This window comes from Pocillopora damicornis, chromosome 1 (genome assembly GCF_964200805.1).
Source record: "Pocillopora damicornis chromosome 1, jaPocDami1.2, whole genome shotgun sequence".
Lineage (NCBI taxonomy): Eukaryota > Metazoa > Cnidaria > Anthozoa > Scleractinia > Pocilloporidae > Pocillopora > Pocillopora damicornis.
This window is the reverse complement of record NC_142670.1, coordinates 26,108,018-26,129,482: the sequence shown is the minus strand read 5'-3', so window position 1 is coordinate 26,129,482 and position 21,465 is coordinate 26,108,018. Positions and strand designations below refer to the sequence as shown.

Sequence of the window (21,465 nt, the reverse complement as noted above, 5' to 3'; positions counted from 1 at the left end):
TCGCCTATGCGAATAATTCTTCACTTTAATGAAAGCTTTTGTAACCAAAAACCACGTTTATTTTAAATATTTATCCCGGAAACCGTGGATTAACCAGATCTAAGAGAGGTCATTCCTCGCAGTCCAGCAATTTCCGAACTTTACCGACATAACTCTACCGTCGTAACATGTTTTGGTCCCAGTTTCCCATCCTCCTCCATGCTTTTTACGTGCGGGGTATGATTTTTAGCAAGAAAAATTAGACTGAAACCACGAAAAAAAAAGGTTTTTTATAAACAGGATAAGTGTTGAAGGTGGGTTTTTTTTCCATATTTTTACTGCACTGCTTAACTGAGAAATTTTTAACCTTTAAGAGATATTTTTTTATCCTTAAGCGACCAATATGATGCCAAAATGGCGACCTACCGGCAAATTTAATATTTCGGCATGTATTGCATAAGTGTGATGCCTTTGCCGTGGAAGACTGTTAAGAATTGATCGTGATTCAAAGTGGATAATCCTAGGTACATAAATTGTTCTAGTGAAATCATCACCCAGGCTAGATTGACGCAGACTGAAGCGGTGAGGCAGCACGCAGTTATGTCAACACGTGGTAATCCATGTGCGTTTGACTGAAGTATTTGATTGTAGTTCAGAGTAGCCTTCTGTTGATTTTTTATTTACCAGAGTGCATAACTACATTATTTTGACAAGGCGTGGTGGGACGTTATACTTTTTGTTTATGCATGCCCTTCTCAAACTTGTTTAATATGTGTGCTTTGCAGAGGGGTAGAGATATTTTAAAACTGTCAACGAACTCAACTAAATTGACTTCATAGCACTGTAAGATTTCTGCACAGCCCCAAGCTTGGTAAAATTTCCGCACAGCCTGATACTACATTATACATTCAGTTCTTGGATAGAGAAAACAATGACAAAAACCATACATTGCCATTGGGAAAACAAATATGTTTTAAAATAGTATGAGGCTGTGTGGAAATTTACCTTAAGCTTTACTATGTTTGCAGTTCTTGAATAAGGGAACAATTTGTGAAAAAAATGATGAAAACTGTAAATTGCCTTAGGGACTATGGCTTTACTTTGCAACAGGATGGGCTGTGAGGAAATCTTACACACAACTTTCTGCAGGAAGCAGCTTTGGATTCAGAAAGGATTCTTTTTCGTGGGGAAACATCAACTAGAAATTAGCTGTCTTATAAGCAATATATGAAAAATAACATCCAAGACTGTCATGAACAATTGACTTCAAAAGTCCCTGCAAGAAGCAGCTTTATATTCAGAGAGGATTTCTTTTTTTCATAGTGAAACATTAACTAACTGCACCATCTCATGTTGGATATAATCACATCCAGTATTAATGGGTAGCCATATGTGACCTTTGTTCATTTAAAATTAGGCAGATGGTCATGCAATAGTTAGCTAATAGAGATTTTTAGATTCCCTTAGTAGCCCACATGAAGTGTCAAGGCTTTGTCAACAACCAACCAACTATTTAATTATTTGTTTATCAATTGATATATTTTTGGGAAGCAGGGTTTTTCCCCAAGTCCTCCAGTTTTTCTACCTCCACAGAAACCAATATTCCAAATTCCAAAGTGACCTAGAAACAGTGACAGGAAGAGTCACCTCATGGATTGTTCACTACTAAATAATTATTATTGTCATTATTAACGATGAAAATTTAAATTATAATTTAAGTACTTTTGATAGTTATTATGGTGACAAATTGTTTTTTGTTTTTAAACCAGAGATCAACCAAAGGGGTGTGAAATTCCAAAATGTCTGCTTCACTGAGGAGAGCCAGCATGCTGCTGTTAACAAGAATGAGGAATCATCCATCAAATCACAGTTTGAGAATGGTTTATTCTGTAACCAAAAGGTAAAACACCAGCCCAGCACTGTTCTTTAATTTTAGTTGGCTTATGAGAGGGTTACAGAAATTCATTTCTGTGCACTGTAAATATATTTCTTTACTCGCTAATTAAAATGCTTGAGGCAAAATCATCCTTGCAATTTTCTTTGGTCATTTATAAATTGTGTTATATTTAAGGAATGTTTGCATGTGGCACTTTTGTAGTTGAAAAACAAGGTTGCAAACTTTCCTCTCCAGTTTTCTCTTTGTTTTCAGAAAAGAACCTACAATCCTGGACAAAACTGTTGAGACAGTTGAACAAATTTCATGTCAATTTGCAACTGTCTCTATTAAGACCAGACATTCTCCTCCTCATCCCCCATCAATCAGTGTTGTATTATATGTTGGTTACATCTTATGCAATCAATTTTCTCTATTATTTCAAGTAACATTGAATTGGGAGAGGGTTAAATGTGCTTTTTGAGAGGGAAATATCATTGATATTTCTTGTAGGAGTGTAATCTAGATTTGTGGCAACAGGTTTTGTCTAAGATGATACTGTACAGGTGTTTTCAGTACTGTAGGTATGCAAAACTGTCCACCTCCTAAGGGTTGGATTTTTTTAGGCTTTTGAGATTCTTCAAATGCACTGAAAGCTAAGCAAGCCTTTGGTTTTGTTAAAAGTGAAACTGGAGGAGCAGTGCTTGACTGATTACTACCAGTACCTGCCAAATGTCTACCACTTATTGCAAATTTTCCAATGAGACTTTGTGCAAATAAATGTCCTTGAATAAATAAATGTGTTTTATTCTCCAGGTCTCCCAGTCCAGTCAGTTACCAGCTACCAAGAGCACTGTCAGTGTTGCATCCTCAAGTACAGGTACTTATTTTATGGATAAGTTCAATAAAACAATGCCCTGTTTCACCAAATACTGTCCTGAAAATTGTGAAAGTGACTAAATAAATTCTACTTTTTATCAGCCTTGGAACCAACCAAGAGATTGTTAACATTTTTTGAGGTTGTGTTACCAAGAAAAATGAAAAATAAAGTCTTTCAATAAGATTTGAAGTTCTGATCTTCTGATTTCTTGTTCAGGCATTCTACCACTGAATTACAGGGAACTTTTTTGTAAGCTAGGCTATTTACAAGATTCACATGTAACAGATGTCCTGCAAACTACCATAACATGAACATTGTCAGGAGCACCATGTTGATTTTTAATGAAATAAAAAGAGATCATGAATTTTAAAATCACTTGTCAGGGATACTTTTTGTGTTTCCCACTCTCATGGCAACTTTCACCTTTCTTCAACGGAATATTTTGGTCCAATATGTGTGTTAAATTGAATTGAAGCCTGCTCAGGGTGCATTAGCTTTAGCGGTAACTAATTTTTGAGATTAGGAGAAAATTACCTGATGGTACATGTACTCATAATTTAATTTTATTTTAATGGTATAATACAATATATTTATATTAGTTTACTTTGAATTCTTAGGAAGTGGATTCAAATGGAAAAGAGCTTGAATCAGGGGACTTCTCAAAATTTAGATTATCTCAAGAAACTGTTGAGCTTCTGAAAGGTTGGATTGATTTTTTTCTTCTGATTGACAGATTTTGTATATTTTCATAGAACATATCCAAAGTAAAATGTAGGTCACATTACACTGATTGTGGTGCTCTAACTCTGGCAGTAGTATGACAGTTTTTATAGAAAAACACAATCCGAAAATTTAAAATGCTTTGTTTTCATAAACACTTTCTTGTAACTGACAATGCAATTTTTATTTTCAGCAAAGAACATTACTCATCTTTTCCCAATCCAAAGTGAGACGTTTGACTTCATTTATAATGGTGAAGATGTTATGGCTCAAGCAAGTAAGTCTAGGAATATTTATGTTATTTCATGTTATTCCAAAATGAAAGTGAATTCAGTAAGTGAGTCTATGTAAATGAAATTATTTACTAGTAGCATGCTGAAAATGTCTTATCTTGACCAGTGGATGATCATTGACAATTTTAAATTACATAATTCAGTTGAAGTTCAGTTACAGAAATTACAAAACTGTAAACCTTTAGAAAAAATGGGGCTTGAATGAGTGCCTCCCAGATAGTAAATATCAAACAATTTTTTAACCCTCTGACTCCCTCCCATGAGTGACCAAGACAGAATTTCTCCTCACAACATCATACAATATCAAACATACAAGTGATGAGAATAAAGAAGAAGATCAATTTGGGGATAATTAGTTGATCCAATACTAAATACTCTGAACTAACATTATAAGAATTGTATGGTTGACAGTAAAGAGAATGACAAATTTGATCTGGGAGTTAAAGGGTTACATATGTTAAGCTGAGGAGTGCCCATTGTGCTCTAACAAGCAATTGCTGGCCTAAAAGGTTTTAGCTTCATCTAAGGCACAATTTTGTTTTGAGGCTTTTTTGCAGGAGTTTGGTCAATTTCTTTACTTTATTTTAGTTTTGTTACATATGAGGACAAATTTGTGACTCATTTAATAAATATATTTTTCATGTTAAATAGGGACAGGCACTGGGAAGACAGTAAGTGGAAAATTGTCTTGTTATCATTTAAATAATTGCAAGTACCAAATGGACTGGAGCACAAATAAAATTACAACCAGGATTCCAATGACATGTCCATATTTTCTATCTTCAGAGATAAAATCTTGTGTGAAGATAAATTAAAATAAACATGAAACATTAAAATTTTGGCCTTAGCTTCGTGTTGATGATATTTATGTTCTTTATTTCACAGCTGTCCTTTATATTACCTCTAATTGAAAAACTCAAGTTAGAAAATCGGTCTGAATCTTATAGACAAGCTCCAAAGGTATGTTCAAAGGCTCTGAGAAGACATTAAGACTTCCTTAAGAACCTGAGTTTACTGTGTTTCTTTTAAAATGTAGTACAAAATTAATGGTTACTTAAGATTTGCAGGCAGGTAGTTTCACAGGCCTGGTAGGCCTTATGTTTCTCGGGAGGCTCAGGTTCACCCTAGCACATTTTCAGGATATTAGCTCTTGTAATAGCATTCTCCTATTTGATGAGGTCTTTTCCAATTTTATGCTGCTTTGTTAATCCAATAGGTCAATCAATTTTACTGAATTTGAAGAGAATTTTATGTATGTACATGAAGGTACATGAAGATCCTTCAGCATAAAATAGAGTTCAACCTTATGTGTCCCTAACGGTGTGTTTATTAGAGAACAGAGGAAAAGTTACAAAATTAAAATGCAAGTGCGTTTGAATGGAAGTCTTGTCTATTTCAAACATCTAATAATCAGCAAAAAATAGAAATCAATTAGGAGAACATTCAAACACTTGTTGTATGTTGTAGGTGTTGGTTTTGGCACCAACAAGGGAACTTTGTAAACAGGTAGGAATCTTTATTTTTAATTCTCAAAATACATGTAATTGCAATTATAATAATTGTCATTTTAAATAACTTTCACTAGCCTTTCATTAACTTTTCCCAGCATCTAATTTCTCTGTACCATATCACCCTGAATCAAACATTAAGGTCAGGAGAATAAAAGAACTGATCACCAACTGAAGAAGCTCTTGATTGTTAGACAAATTCTCCTTGTCAACACCTTTAAGTAAATGTATAGAGAGCAGTATGGAGAATATGAATATTGATGTTAAGGTGTAAAGGGTTAAGTAGCTTCACTTGAATTTGGATCTCTTTGTGTTAGTCTGTTATATTTTTGAAAGCTTTGATCATAAAATTTCTGATTTACATTTCATTTTTCTCTGAAGTGAAGTACCTCATTCCTATTTGTTTGTGATAAAATTTTATGAGTTTGGAAGAAACATTTTTTAGTTTTTGTAACTCACAGCTAATCTATTGACACTGACAAGTAAATTGAACCCCCTTTACTTTATCTTTACAGATTGGTGGTGAATTTGACTATTTCAAATCAGGTCTGAAAGTGGGCTGCTTTTATGGAGGAGTTCCAGTCGGCCCCCAAGGTAAGTGACATCACAGTTGACAGATGTAAATAACCTTGATCTCATCCTCTATCATTGTAGACAGCTTGTAAGAGAGAGCTTGTTGGCATTACTAGTTCACAATCTTTCTCTGAGCTACCATGTTTAAGTCAGGAATTTCCATCTCTCTCCAACCTTTCTCAATTGTGAAAATTGAAAATGATGGCCAAACTTCTCACTAAGAAATAAATGAACTAAAATGGAACTGTAAATGTAAATTTACTTGGGAACAAAGGAATAAAGAAACCAGAATTAAGATTTAACCTTGGTTTAGTGCTAAATGGTCTTCGAACAACTGGGTCTAGGTAATTAACCCCTTTGCTCCCAAGATCTCATTAGAAATTCTCCTTACTGTCTGCCATACAATTCTAATGATGTCAGGTTGGAGGATTTGGTTATGGATGGATCAATAATCCCCTAATTTTTTTTCTTTTCCCATTACTTGTCTGCTTGATATCATATTGATACTGTTAGGAGAAATTATTTCTTGGTCACTCATGGGAGTTAAAGGGTTAAGGTGGCTCTCCATCTACAGTACAGACTCTCTTTAGCCTTCCTCAGTTGTAAAAATCGAAGATGGTGGCCAAACTCTTCATTAACCTTGATACTCTGATTGCAATTCAATGAACATGAGTATGGATGTGACTTGTCATTTAAATGTTGTTCTTGTTTTGATGGGCAATAATTGTAACTTAGGATCACTAATTTGTTTTTTGTTATATTGACTTCGGCAGCTGATGCAATTGAAAGAGGTCTGGATATTGTAGTTGGAACACCAGGAAGACTCATGGATCACGTGGTTAATGGAAGTCTAAACCTCAGAGAGTTGAGGTAATTTTGAATTCTTCTTGTATACGAAAAGAAAATCACACTTTGTTCACCCATAATGACTTCCAAGAAGTATTTGAAGTATTGTGGAGTATGAATCAAGTAGAGCTACAATCGAACCTGTCTTAAGCGGTGCTGTATTAATCAGTTGTTTGTCAAAGTCTCGAAATTCTTTCTCCTTTGCTACTGAAACTTTCACCTCTGGTCTTGCTCGCCCTTTACTAAGTCCCAACAGTCTGTTTGTTTTGTCCTCCACCTGTAATGAACGGTCACTTAAAGAGAACTCCCCAAATAAGACTAACTATAATCTCTAAAGTGAAATTTATTCCATGTTTACCTCTTGGGTATCTCCCGAAATCAGTGTTAGCACTTTGTGTTCAAATGTCCTCAACGCATTGCAGATTGTTTTTCTTCTTAGGACTGTTATGATCGTTGAATATTTGGTTTTTTATAAGATTATAACATCAATTTAATAGTGGTTTAAGGCCTCATTTAAACTTTTGTTAGTGTTATGGTTAAGATGAAATGGCATTTTTTATCGCGTTTGACCCCTATTATGTAAAACCTATGGTAAGCGGTCACCTTGCTATTCCCCGTTGGTGACTGCCTAATATTGGATCGACTTTATTGTTAAATTGCCGCTACATCTTGCAACCGGTGTTACGGTTTTCTTTTAATCATAACGTAATCATAATGTTTTATAGGTATGTGGTCATCGATGAAGTTGACAGGATGTTAGATATGGGATTTTCAGACGTTGTTGATGACATTCTTCAAGAATCATACAGCTACGGTAATTGAAAATAGACATTTTACAAGTTCGAGCGTGTGCATTGACTTGAAGCAAGTTAGTTATTTCAAAACAGTGCGTAACGGGAGGGAAAGAGATAAAATTGGTTGTATATTATCAATATATCTTACGTCCTCAACAAACCATTAACGCTGGCAACGTAGAGAAGGTTCCTTCGATTTATAGTCCTCACCTGAGAAAAAAACATTTTCCAAGGATTTGCAAATAAAGTAAACCTGTAAGTCGTTCAAAACTGAACAATGATATGGGCAAATCTTCGCAGTAATGAATACCATCGCGATACCGGTGCAGTGCTCTACCAGCTACCAACATAATGACATGCTTCCTGTTGGCTTGTTAGCTCAGTTGGTAGAGAATTGCACCGGTATCGCAGAGGTCATGGGTTCAAATCCCGCATGGGCCTGAATTTTTTCAAGGCCTTGTTATTTCACTACTGCCCAAGTAGTGATAATTACTGCGAAGATCGCTTTCATATTCATTACTTAAACCGCAGTTCACATTACTTTCATATATTCACAGTCATTGAGACAGACAAACGTTCCTCTTCAATAATGATAATGTACAAGTATGTCACGCCATATGTGTGCGCCGTAGCGTGTAGCTAAGCCAATCAGATTGAAGTATTTGTTATATTTCCCTCGTAGATTCGCGCCAACACCAGTTGTAATAAAACTTTTAGTATCGATTTTTCTGGGGGTCGGACTCTCCCGTCTAGTCCGTCTGGCACATTTCTAATTCAGCTAGCTTGGCGGCAGTAACATTGCACTTCTCTTGACTCATCTCGTGTGTGTTTCATTTTAGGGGAGAAGCCTCAAGCATTGTTGTATAGTGCAACATTACCATCATGGGTTCACAATACAGCCAAAAAGTATATGAGTGAAGACAAGAAAGTAGTGGATCTTATCGGGACACAGTCACTGAAGGCAGCTGAAACTGTGCAGGTAGATATGTTTATCTTAATTTCTTATCCTTTGTAGGTCGGAATCACTTGTTACCTTAACACATCGACGAAACGCAAGTTCAATTTGCTTCCAGGACACCCAAAACAAAACAACTTCATTCAAATTTCCCTCGTTTTGGATTTGTTCTCCAATAAGGAGTGTTTTGCCTTTGCTTTGTTTGTTTGTTTGTTTTTTTTGTTTGTTTTTTTTCGTTTTTCGTGTTTACTTGTTGTTGTTTTTTCTTTTTTATTTCTTGTTGCTATCATGTGATAACCTCTCAGGCAAGGTATGAATTGTTCTCGTCTACTGTAAAAGTTTGTTGCGGCTACTAAAACTTTGTTTGCGGCCGCAGGCTCTTTGAAATCGAACCCCCGTTTGCGACCAGCTTTCGTAAGCAAGCGCTAAAAATTTTCAGTTCAGACAGTTTGTATTATTTAGTAGCAGAAGCGCAAAGAAGTCTTGTGCCAATTTTGAGTTATGCACACCAACTATTTTAGCATAACTAACATATGGTGATTTTCGTAGTACCGTACTGATCAGATTTGATTTTTTTTATATATTCTAGCACTTGGCAGTCCAGGCCAACAAGGATAACTTGGCTTCCGTAATAAGTGACGTTGTCCAGGTTTGTGAAAGTCAGAGAGATTTTAAAACCCTTTACACCCCAACATCAATATTCATTTTCTCCCTACTCTTCCCTATACACTCTCTTTGGTACTGACAAGGAGAATTTGTTTCACAATCAAAGCTTCTTAGTTTGATGATCTTTTCCATTACACTCATGACCTTAATGAATGATTCAGCATTATTACTGTAAGGAGAAATTGGATGATGGTCACTCTTACAGCTGTAACTTGCAAGAGTTAAGCATGATGTTTACGGCAAATGTTAATAAAACCCTCAAATTAACTCTTCTTGCCTTCCGCGTTCAGCCATTTGTGCGCTAGAATGAAATTATTTGATTGATTGCTGTTTTTGTACCAGTTTAGTATCTCCTGTAGCTAATTGTTCTTAACTTCAGCGGGCAGACAATGGGTTATGAAATAAACTTTAAATGTTTTCAATGGGTTATCGGTGCAATAAGTGATAGGTTTTTGACCAATCAGGGCGTTCCTAACATCTCGGTTATGTTACTGATGTTCTCTGACATTAGGACATCTTTGTTTTTTTTCTCTTCACCTCAGGTATACTGCGGCGCCCACAGCCGAACGCTCATTTTTACCGAAACAAGGAACGAAGCAAGCTATTTGGGATTGAATTCTGTCCTCAAGCAAGTATGTTATAGTTTTAGGCAGGCTCACTGGTGTCAAATTCTAAAGCTAAGATTCTTAAGTATAATTTTGATTTGAGGGGTTTGCTCCTCTAAAATCAATGCTTAATTCAGATTAACGGTTGCCCTGCAGAACACAGCCGTCAAACGTCTGCGCATTTGCAAACGCTGTAATGACTTAGTGGCGTGCTTTCAGGTTGTCAGAACCAAGTTGTCTCAACTGCACAGCCTTGTAAGTCAGGGTGTTTTAGAAGCGCAAAACATTTTTTGATAAAGCTCTAAACAAAACGGTAACTCAACAGGACACGTCTTACTTGAATAAACTTTTTGTTCGAAAAGTCTCGAGTTTTCCTTTTCCCTATTTTTATGTCCTTTCCAGTACAGGTTTCTATGAACGTTTCAATTTTCGTTTGCTTATTTTTCGAGACAGCAGTTGTTTCTCATGTTTTCCTTTGAAACTCTGCGCGGAAGTTGGTGCAGTCAGCCAACCTCATGATAGAGTGCCTCCCCATTGCTGTCAAAAATCCACTTAAACAAGCAATGAGCCTCCCTTCCTGGCACCCGTCAATCAAACTTCTCGAGAACTCAAAGGCACTAGTTATAACGCAGTTACACACACTACATTAGCCTGCATATGTGACACAGACTGCTGACTTGGAGAGCCCGCTACGGTCTTTGTTTTTTAAACTTTATCATTTTACAAAAGTTAACGGTGTTCCATCGTAATTGTTGTGTCTTTCTGATACTAGTAGTGTAACATCTATGATCCTGCTATTTTTGTTATATTTAGGATGCACAAGTTCTTCATGGAGATATTAATCAAGAACAGCGAGAGATAACCTTAAGGGTATGTTTCCTGTCGTGCCTAACTGTATTATGAATTTAAGGGTGTCCAGGAAAATATACATTTAAATGTTGCTTTTTGCGATGATGTGTCATTTTTGTGAGGGTGAACCAAAGTAAAACAGTCCTTGATTTGTAAGGTTTCTCAATTAACCCTTTAACCCCCAAGAGTGACTAGCATCTAAATTCTCCCTATAGTATCACCCCTAAATCAAACATTAAGGTCATGAGAATATTGGAAATGATCAACAAGTACAGGAGGTCTTGATTGTAAACCAAAATCTCCTTATCAGCACCTTAGGAAGTGTATAGAAAACAGAATGGAGAATATTCATACTGATCTTATGGTGTAAAGGGTTAAAATTTCTCCATTTTGCCCAAACACTGATTTTTTTTTTCCCAACGAATTGTTTGTCGTTAGAGTTTTCGCGAGGGAAAAGTACGGTGTCTTGTAGCCACAGATGTTGCAGCAAGAGGTTTGGATATTCCTGAAGTGGACCTGGTTGTTCTAACGCAACCACCAAAGGTGAGTGTGAAAGAACATTCTCTACATTATTTTCTGGCTCCTTCAGTTCAGTTTTCTAACTGTCATTCATTAAGCTCTCTTTTGGCTGTCCTTCGCGACCTCTCGGTATCCAAAACGAGTCAATTCCGTCGAAATCGTAATTCAGATCATAACACGCAATTTGGAGATAACAAACTCGTATTTAGCCACTAAAGGTAGGACAAATTGGTGATAAATATCGAGCTATTTTGTGGAGACAAACCTAGCTTTAAATTAACGGCCCGCCAAAGTGACCAATCATGATGCACTTAGCAATTTTAGCGATACCTCGACGCACCAAAATTACTTTTTCTTTTCGTTTTGTTTTTTCTGTCGTCATTTGCATCTCGTTTTACTTAGAAAACACTTTATGCTTTGCTTTCTCAACCAACTTTTATGATTACAAAGATATTGCATATTAATCCTTGAACTCTCAGAATTGATTAACATGTAAATTCTTCCTGTAATATCCACACGTAATCCAGCAAACTGTTGCTAAGAATAATCAAACTTATCAGGTAGAAGTTGTTATCTTGATCTAACGCCAAATCGATTGACCGATTTACAAGAAAAGGTGAAGCAGCGAGAGCGGAGAATTAACATTCAGATCTTGGGAATTAAAGGGTTAATTTTTGTGTCCCTTCAGGATCTTGACATGTACATCCATCGTTCGGGAAGAACGGGTAGGGCCGGCCGTAATGGAGTAAGCGTTGTAATTCACGGTCCAGCTCAGCTGGCGCAGTTGCGTGCAGTGGAGAAAAGTACTGTAAGTGTATCATTGAAGTTATTGATAGTTTAGTTTTGGGCACATTCAATAGCATGTTCCTCCTGTAAGTAACTTTAAGTCGCTGGCGGTGTGGCATAAAGAGTTTTCAGAATTGCTATTTCGCAAATTTGTGATTTTGGAGGGTTTGCAACGACAAGTTTTTTTTTCCTTTTTTTTTCTGCGGGGCTAGGTGACTAAATGTGCAGCTTGGGGTTCAAACAGCAGATCTAAACATTAATTTTTCTTGGGTTATCAAATGAGTAAGAGTACAATTTGGATTAGATATAAACAAGTGAATTTCCAAGAGACTAAACAATTTGTAATCTTGAAAAATTAATCTGTGCTTTATATTCATTTTAGATTTCACTAGATATCATTTTATTACGCATAAGAAATAACGCTGTGTGTTGATGTTTTGTAGTTCAGTCGAAAGTGTTAATTATTCAGATCCTTTAAAGGTTACATATGTTATTCTTAGCGATCCGTCAAGGGCTGGAGGATTTTGGGGGATCACGTGGTTTTTAGGGGGAACAGAGGGGAGATCAGTCGTCGCCAACAGTGTGTAAAGGGGGACTGTGGAGAATCAGGGGGATCACGTGGTTTTAAGGGGAACAGAGGAAGGATCGGTCGTATATAAAAAAATAATATAGAAAATTGACTGCTAGTTGACTGCCATTGAAGGGGGAGGGGGGTACCATGAGAATGGTACAGAACCTTATGGGGGGATTAGGTAAATTTGATCGTGCTACATCCAAAATACTCCGACCTCCCCATCCTCAGGCGATGATCAATGACTGGTCCCTGAACCCTTTTACTCCTAAGATCTCATCAGCGATTCTCCTTACTGACTTCCATACAATTCTTATGACGTTAGTTCCGAGAATTTGGAGTTGGATCAACTGATAATCCCGTAATTGATACTTTCCCTGTTCTCATCACTCTTTTGCGTGATACTGTATTGATATTGTAAGGAGATGTTCGGTCTTGGTCACTAATAGGAGTTAAGGGGTTAATACACGCTGTATGGATATTATTGTTTGTCACGGGGATTGATTAATAACGTATTTGGTTCAAACTTTTTTACCTTCATGTTTTGTATAGTCATTTATTTGTTGATACATTGACAAGTTAATCTATTTATTTCAGGGTATCAAATTTAAGCGCATTACACCTCCATCAGCAGACGATATCATTAAGGCGTCTGCTTCTGATGCAGAAAGGTAAGAACATACTTTTTTGAATCCTAAAGACACCCCTTAAAATAAATAAGGGTAAGATTTCCGTCAGAAGTTGCCCCGGTTTCCATAGCATGAGGGGAAAAAGAGTATCACTCTGGGTATAGCTGTTTTTTTCTTGGACGGGTTCCACTCCAAAGCACATAACCTTTCCACCCACCCGTCCCCCTCCAGCTTTTGTCTCCCCATAATTCCTCAGGTGTTTTTACTTCTGGCCCTGATTGTTTGATGGCTGAATATGTACTGTGTATTCAGTGTGTGCTCGAACTCGTTTGCATCGTTGTGGTTTGTCTACCCTTCAGGCCTTGGTCTCTTTTTCATGCTACGTTTATCTAGCTGAGAGAATTACTTTTTATACGTTTGATGCGATCATCATTCTCTTCGCCAGGTTTATAGAGGAAATTTCTCCTGATGTGGTGGAGAAGTTCCGAGATTTTGCTCAAGCGCTTGTGGAAAAACTTGGAGCTGTTGAAGCATTAGCAGCTGCACTGGCGCACATCTCCAACACGAAAGAGATCAAATCGCGTTCTCTCATAACAGGCGAAGAGGTGTGTTTTGTGCAGTAAATGTTATTAAGCCGGTAGTGAGAGTTGATTTGTCCTACAAGGACTATTTCCACCCCGTTAAGGCCGACATTGACTGGCGATTCAACAATATGTGGGAAGGCATTATCCCAGGTGGCGCTGAATGTGATGATGACTTCCGCACGGGTTGAAGAAACGCCGGTCAAGATGGAGGTTCTCTTCAGGAATAGCCACCCTCAAACCATTACCTTACAATGCAGCTTTGTAGAGCGTCAAGCTATTTCACTTGAATTGAAGAGTCCTCCAAGATTGGTCGTGAAAACTCGCGTCACCTTACGATACAAGTCTGGTAATATCCAGTCACGTGACACATTTAGACCAATCGTGCGCAGTCACTGAAAAGTTTGTGATGGATTTTAGTCAAAGTATTGATGTTAAATTGTTCAGAAAATAATTAGGCTTCAGAGCCTTCTTAACTCCCAAAACTCTGATTGATACTTCTCTCCTAGAGCGCTCACTAATCAAGATAACACTATTTAGCCGAGAAGTTATTTTAAGCTATTCGTGTCACCCATTTAGTGTAGTGAGATCGTGAGGAGAGTGACAGAAGTTTCATATAACTCAATCCTGGTCGTTGCTTTTTTTCTTTTGTTTCGATTTGTTTTCGTTTCGTGTCCCAGGGTTTCATCACCTACTCATTGAAATCTCGTTTGGAGATGTCTGGAACAGGCTTCATATGGAAGGCACTGGAAACGTTCCCAGAGATAAAAAGACATGTGCGCAACATGAGACTCTGTCAGGACAGTATGGTAAGGAGCATTTGATTTGTGTTACATCACTTGTCAGGGCGTGAAATTATTTTTTTTTTCTGATAGCCACTTGGCTCCTAAATTCTTCAAAGTGGTAGCCAAGTCAAAAAAAGTTGGTCGCCATTTTCAAAGACAAACAAAACCTTTTTTTACGCTGTCAGAGTTCTAGATTGACCCTCAAAAATTAAGTTAGGGAAAAGATCTTTAAGGAGCTACAAAGTGGACACTTGGATGGTTGATATACAACGCTTAAGCTCAACTAAATCCAAGATGGCGTCTAGTTATCGATAGGGATGCATGTGCTGCGTTTTGGAAACAAACTTAACGACGAAGTTTAATTCACTATATCTCTTGGAAAGGTTATGATAAAACATTCTAGTCGCCAATTTGGCGACTAATTTTCAGGATTTGGTCGCCAAAGTGAAAAATTTAGTCGCATTGGCGCCTGTATTAGGCGCAATTTCACGCCCTGACTTGTCGTATCTCTCAATAATCACGTGCGCTGTGATTGTTTATTTTAGCCGATGTACTCTACATGCTTATTAAACCCGTTACGACCCAGCACCAGTTTACATATTCTTCATACTATTCTCGATACATTTCGCAAGGTGCTGACAGGGAGAATTTGTTGAACAATAAAGAGCTTCTTTGTTTGCTTATCAGTTCCTTTATTCTCCTACCTTGACCTTTGATTCATGAGTGATATTGTAATGAGAAGTTAGATGCAAGTCACTCTCAGGAGTCCAAAGGTTGATAAACCTTATTTGAGCTAAATACCAATTGTCCAGTACAGATCGCGTTAAATCCTCGGGAGGTCTTATTCCTTCTCTTAAATTTGAAGGCTGAATCCAGGCGTGAATTTGAGTAATGTGTTTAGATTGTAATCCCTAGAGTACCGTCAAATGGTCTCCTACGAAACAGTAAGATAACAAGGCGAGTAAGGTCTATTTTCGCTCGATCTCGTTGAATGAACCGCCCCATGTGGTAAAATTTGTTGGACCCCAGTCTGACTTGATGTTTTTCCAAAAATATAGTTACACAGAAGAATTTTTGTACCCACTCCAATTCCATAGTTATCAAAGCGGTAGAAATAACTCAGGGATAAAAAAACATTTTCAGAATTGGTTTTGCTTTCTCTGCCTGGAAATTGTATTTCTATTTTATCTTTAGAAGCCTCGCTGAATATAAGGACGATGACGGGTTTTTTTTTTTTAACAAATTAATCTCTTCTGCTTAATACCCTTAACTGACATACTCTCCTCTGTATTTGATAATTGCTATCTGAGCTTTGCGGTTACTCTCGAATCATACGAAGCTAGTTAATACAAAGTACGTGGTGCATTATTGCTTTATTGTGTTTTTTTTCGTGGGGGGGGGGGGGGATATCGACATTTTGTAATTCTTTTTTTCCACGAATTTCACTGAAGTATTGTATTTGCCGTGTACTCGACAGGGTGTGGTAATGGATGTGCCTGATCATCTCGAAGATTTAATGGGGGTAAGTTGGGAATAATTGATCGTGCCTCATCACTCAAAGGCTGGTTTTCTCAAGCGAAGGAATCAGAGTCAAATCCGTTTTCAGATGCACAGAGCTACGATTATGGTGTAATGAAAATCACATCAACAGAATGGGAAGCAGAATATCCATACTGCTAATGACTTCGTCGCTTGTGATCTTGAGATTGTTATATAAGAAGCTGAACTACGCACGCATTTCGATTGATTCGCATTTATGATCGAATGGAGGACAGATGCAAAGATGGCGTCATCATTGACAATTGTTCCGTGTTTTTATCATATCAACAAACAGATTCTGTGTTGTTGTGGGTCTGTACAGTAATAGATCATAGAAGACGTGAAAATGCGGCTGCGCTTTGTACTTTGGCACTTTTTGACGTTATCCGTGATCTATTGGCAAACAGACGCACAACAATATGGAATCTCTTTTTTGCCGTATTTACTATCAAGATCGAGACGCTTTTTTTTTTTTAATGAAATTCAATCAAAAGGAAATATTGGGAAACGAAATAGAATAAACTGATTTATCTTTCGTTTTGGAAAAATCTTAAGAAACCTTTCCTTGAAATCTTGTACACAAGATGAGAAATTTGAAGTTTTCTCTTTTTTAATCTACGACGCGTGAAATGCAGTTTTAAGTATTTGTGAAGCGTGAATTTTTCTGAACTTTGTGCGTGAAACAGGATCCCCCTTTGCAATCCTCTTACCTTATTTATATGAGATAATTTCTTTTTTTACGCTTAGGTTGAAAATCTTCTTAAGGAAAGGAGAATTTCTGCTGTAGAGAAAATATCTGAACTGCCAGAGTTGAGGCAAAGACCGCAACGCAGTGACACGAGAGATACGAGGTCGATTCGCAGTTACGGTGAAATGGATCGAAGATTTGGTGCAAAGACAGGCGGTTTTCGTGAAAGACGTGAAAGTTATGGTGGACGACAGTCTTTTCGAAGATCTTCTGAATTTGGAAGAACGTCAGAAGTTCTGAAAAGGTGGCAGTAACGACTCAAACGAACTGTGGCTGTGAAATTTTGGGAAGGACAGTCAGGTTTCATTCACGCAGGGCGTTAAATTTCAGCTGGTTCCTCCAAACGAGGTTTTAGCTTTAAAGCATATTATTTGATCGAATTTTCCTGTGAATAATTTCTTTCTTGTGTTCAGTGATCATTTCAATCAGATTCCTTTCATGAATATTTCTTGGCTTCGTATTGAAAGGAATCAAGACATTGTTGAAGGTTCAGTCCATATTGCAAACGCTGTTTCTAAAGTTACTATAAGCTTTTTACTAAAATTATTTTACCTTACGTAAATTAGTATTTGAATAACTTACTGAAAGGTGTATGTTATTATTGAAAAAAAGAACTGCTAGCATATTAGTTTAATTTCGCTATTAACTTGAGCGCGACTTTCCCCACTCTGCTAGAAGCTCACCAATAAATTTTCTGCCGCTCAATTCGCAGATAATGTGGTAGTTGGTGGTTTATCCGGGTGACCTTAGGTAAAGTTAACGCATTTACAAAACCTGGTGATGAGAAAGTTCAATCTTGAGCCCAAACATCCAATGGAAAGGAAAACGAAACGTTCAGTGCCGCCTAGTTTTAAGGTTTATTTCAAGTAAAACACGCAAATACACTTCGGTTATGAACAAAAAGGATCAATGTATCTGAGCAACTGCACACCTAGCCCCCCCCCCCCCTAACTTGTTGTCAGTTGACTGTTGTTGGGTTAGGGGAGGGGTGGGTGTGCATTTTCTTAGATAATGACGTAGATGAGATAGTAACTTAAGTTCTTAGCTGTATAATAAGAACGGTAGGACTTTGAATTTTGGTGCTTAAAAGGGAGGCTACAAGGTTTGTTTTGCCATCCCACTTTTGACAATGTTTGGAAAAATTTAAGCTACCTAGAGAGATCAGATATTGAAATTTTTCTTCTGTGTATTTACTCAACAGGTTTTCTCTCCCATTTTCCCAAGAGTATATTAAGGGCGCCATTTGTACAAAACTGTGCATCTACACTCCACTAAGGCATCTCCCCACCAAATCCTTTTAACTAAAAACTTATCATATTCTCCTAACCTGTCTTCACGACACTGTACTGATTCTTTAAGTAATAGACTGCACTCTTATCGGTTCACTGGCATAGTAAACCACTTGGTATGTTGGGTGTTCCACATTGAGTGAGCTTCCAACATCCCTTGAGGGTTATTACATGGTAAACCAATAGAGAGTGCAGTCAATTGCTTTTATAAAATAAACTTCAATATTCCATGGCTTTACTAGAGCCATAAATAATACGTCTGTGGCCAATCAGTGTGCTTTTACTCTCACAGTTACTTCATAATTATAAATATTGTCTAGTCACAATTAAATGTTAAACATTTTTCTGGTACCCAGTCCTCTATCAATTCACCCATGTCAGGTTACCTCTTTTCTTGTAGAAATTGTCTGGAGTAATCTTGTTTTCGTGTCTAAATTCTAACTCTTTATCCTGAAGAACATTCAAATTTCCATTCACCTTCTTTCCAACTTCTTGAATTTAGCCTCTGTAAACAAATGGGAAAAAGATTATAAGGGCCATTACATTCATCATTCGCTCCATATTCAGACCAGTGGCAGGGAATGATTAACAATTTTGGCAAACTAACAATGGAATTTCCATTTTTTCGGTCAACACCACTTCCCACGACCTTGTAGCAGGCTTCTTTTTTTCCCATGCTCTTGGACCCACAAATACCAAAACATCGCATCCCCTTCCCAATTCATATTTCCTACTTGCAACTGAGGAGGGTCTTCCCCTTGTTGGGGAAAATTCTGTGTGTTTCTACCCAACAATTAGACGATTTTACCCTTGTCCCATGAGTGATCAGGACAGAATTCTTTACAGTATCAAAATATTTTTCAAGCAAACATATGATGAGATTAAAGAAGAATGTTAATGTCAATGTCGGGGGATTATAAGTTGATCCTAGACCAAATTCTCTAAACTGACATCACAAACTTATGGAAGACTGTAACAAGAGTTAGTGGTGAGATATTGCCGGGGAAAGAGTTTAAACCTTCATGTAATAAACAACAAAGTTTTACTTGCCCATAGAGCAGTTTTCAACTGAGTGTTGAAAAACCAACTTCAAAGTTATTACATCTACCAATCAGAACACAGCTTCTCTTATTAACCAATAAGAAATCACAGTTTAAAAACAGACAACCTGCCTGAGGTGCATGAAAATGTGGTGACCAAATTGAGATTAGTTTTATTTTTGCATTTGATTGGTGGAGATGGTGGTGTGAATTTTGAAGACCAATCACAAAGCAAAGCAAAGCAAAAATAAATCAATCCAGGATCACTTTAATTTGTTATTGGACTGGAAACTGCTTTCGTATCAACCACTATAATTTAACATTCTTCCTCACCTAGTCTCTTAGAGTAAGCATCCAGTCTGTACGCGGCTTGTTCGAGGCTTGCAACACTTTCCTCTACCTTGTCGATCTGTTCTAAATATGGTTCCAGGTTTTTATCTTAAAAGGAAATTTCATAAATCATATTATTTTGTTGTTAGAAGTTCTTTTTCCTCTCTTACAACAACATATTTGTTACACAAAGTTGCCACAGGTTAGGAAAAAATCAGGGAAAAGGCAGGGAACATCAATCAACAATTTGTTTATCTTTTTTAGTTTAGACCATAATGTAAAAATGGAAAATATATCAATGAATGGATTACCCCCTGTGCAAATTTAATTTGCTTACAGTCTATTTTATTTTTATCACAGCTAAGTCATGAAAAAGTTAGAGATTTTTGCAGTGAAGAACTTACACTTCTTGTCTAATTCCTCCATGACTGTGATAAGTGTCTTTGCAGTGTCTGACATTTCACTGTACTTTGTAATTGTCAGCTTATTCAGCTTTTCAAGAAGAACATAATCTTGTATTGAACCTAACAACAATATAAAATTAGGAAATGGTCAGAGTAATCTTTGGAGAAGCAACCTATACAGCATGATCCTAATTAGCGAATGCTTAGCAATGAGCTGAAGTCATCAGAGGGTGTTGGGTAAAGTTCTCACCATTTTTTTTTTTTTTTTTGGGAGAAACCATGGTAGAGTGTAAACAAAAAATCACTACTTGCTTCAGAAAATTGGCTATTTTAATTTACAAAAAGGGGAAAAATAGGAAAAGAAAAGGTGGATAGCCTGCAAACAGGCCTCCATTATCAGCTCTGCAAGACAGGTATTTCTCTGTCACAGAGACATTTAAGGCGAGTCTGGAGTCTGGAACTAATTGTCATTGCTCAAGTTATTATACTTTCCTGCAGACAAAAAGAGCAACACACCAAAGTCCTAATAATGATATCCTGCTCACAACAGGTATGAAGATATGGGATGCTATACACCTTTCCCTCCCCCTCCCCCCACCCTCCTTGGGATCACATTAAATCCATCATGGCGTCTACTAAATTGTAGTATTCCAATCCCAAAAGTATCAATCGCATTAACTGTGTCAAGTGAATATCTTTTTACAGATCTACGGCTTAACTCATTAATTCCTAGGAAAGATTAGTATCTAATTTCTCACAAGAGTATTACCCTGAATCAAACATTAACGTCACGATAGTCACGATAGCCAAAGAGGCACTTGATTGTTTGAAAAACTCTTCTTGTTTGCTCCATAGCAAATATATAGAGAACAGTATGGAGAATATACATACTGATGTTAGCTTAGGTGTATAGGGGTTAACAAACGACCATACGATTCACAATTGACAACAGTTTCGACATCGGTTTTCATGGGTCGATTGGAATTTATTCATATATAGTAATATTCTAAGATACGTAAACAGCAAATTTTGTACCATCTGAACGTATTTTATGACATTAATCCAGCTTACCAGCTAGTTCGCCGTTCAAATATTCGGTGATCTTGGCGAAGGCCTCCCTGCAGCAGTCTTTTAAAGACATCACTTCTCCGCCTGAAGCTTCCGATTTTAGTCCTTCGACAGGCTCTTCTGGTTTCGATTCATATGAAGTATTGTGTGCGTCTTTATCGTCACTGCTAGCTTCGTGTTTTGGAGGTGTAGCGTTTGGTTCCATTTTCGCCTCCGTGTCATCCGCCATATTGGATCTGTAGTGTGCTTCCCAGGTCCTTTTCTTCGATTTAACAAATCCCGGTTCTCACGGACAGGTGTGTCACGGGTCAGAGAGAAGAATAAGAAAATTTAGCCTCGTGGTATTTCTGCTTTTAGCAACTCGTGGCAATTTGTAGAGCCCATCAAGTTCTAGCTTACTAGCGGCCATTTATTCCCTTTGTGCAAATAACAGGATAGAGAAACTGGATACATGCAGAAGCAGTTTTTTTGTGGGAGGCAGGGGAGGCAGGAATGAAGGCAAGAAATTGGAGGAAACACAAAGTTGTGGGTATTTGCTATACATAACTCATCACCGTTTCTAAATAAAGAACAGCTGACAGGAGAGAAGGAAATGGGAAAAAGTAGATTTTCACCCCAGATTCTCCTCTGACCCA

At 37.3% G+C, this 21,465-nt stretch overlaps 2 protein-coding genes across 2 annotated transcripts; one reads left to right on the top strand and one right to left on the bottom strand.

Moving 5' to 3' along the window:
• Positions 1–138: 138 nt before the first annotated feature.
• On the top strand, positions 139–18,339 carry LOC113667213 (nucleolar RNA helicase 2). Its single transcript, XM_089212713.1, has 22 exons — positions 139–293; positions 1,744–1,879; positions 2,669–2,732; positions 3,350–3,434; positions 3,646–3,729; positions 4,397–4,416; positions 4,631–4,705; positions 5,213–5,251; positions 5,769–5,847; positions 6,600–6,696; positions 7,398–7,486; positions 8,306–8,445; positions 9,011–9,070; positions 9,630–9,719; positions 10,506–10,562; positions 10,980–11,084; positions 11,749–11,868; positions 13,015–13,088; positions 13,492–13,651; positions 14,308–14,436; positions 15,890–15,934; positions 16,699–18,339. Exons 2-22 carry the CDS (start codon positions 1,779–1,781, stop codon positions 16,951–16,953), a joined length of 1,968 nt encoding a protein of 655 aa, XP_089068839.1. The 5' UTR covers positions 139–293; positions 1,744–1,778; the 3' UTR covers positions 16,954–18,339.
• Positions 17,538–21,162, bottom strand: LOC113667160 (biogenesis of lysosome-related organelles complex 1 subunit 2). The gene is made up of 4 exons (XM_027182947.2): positions 20,834–21,162; positions 19,763–19,882; positions 19,362–19,466; positions 17,538–18,493 (listed from the first exon to the last, which is right to left on the bottom strand). The coding sequence occupies exons 1-4, from the start codon at positions 21,057–21,059 to the stop codon at positions 18,462–18,464; spliced, it is 483 nt and encodes a 160-aa protein (XP_027038748.2). The 5' UTR covers positions 21,060–21,162; the 3' UTR covers positions 17,538–18,461.
• Positions 21,163–21,465: the final 303 nt, after the last annotated feature.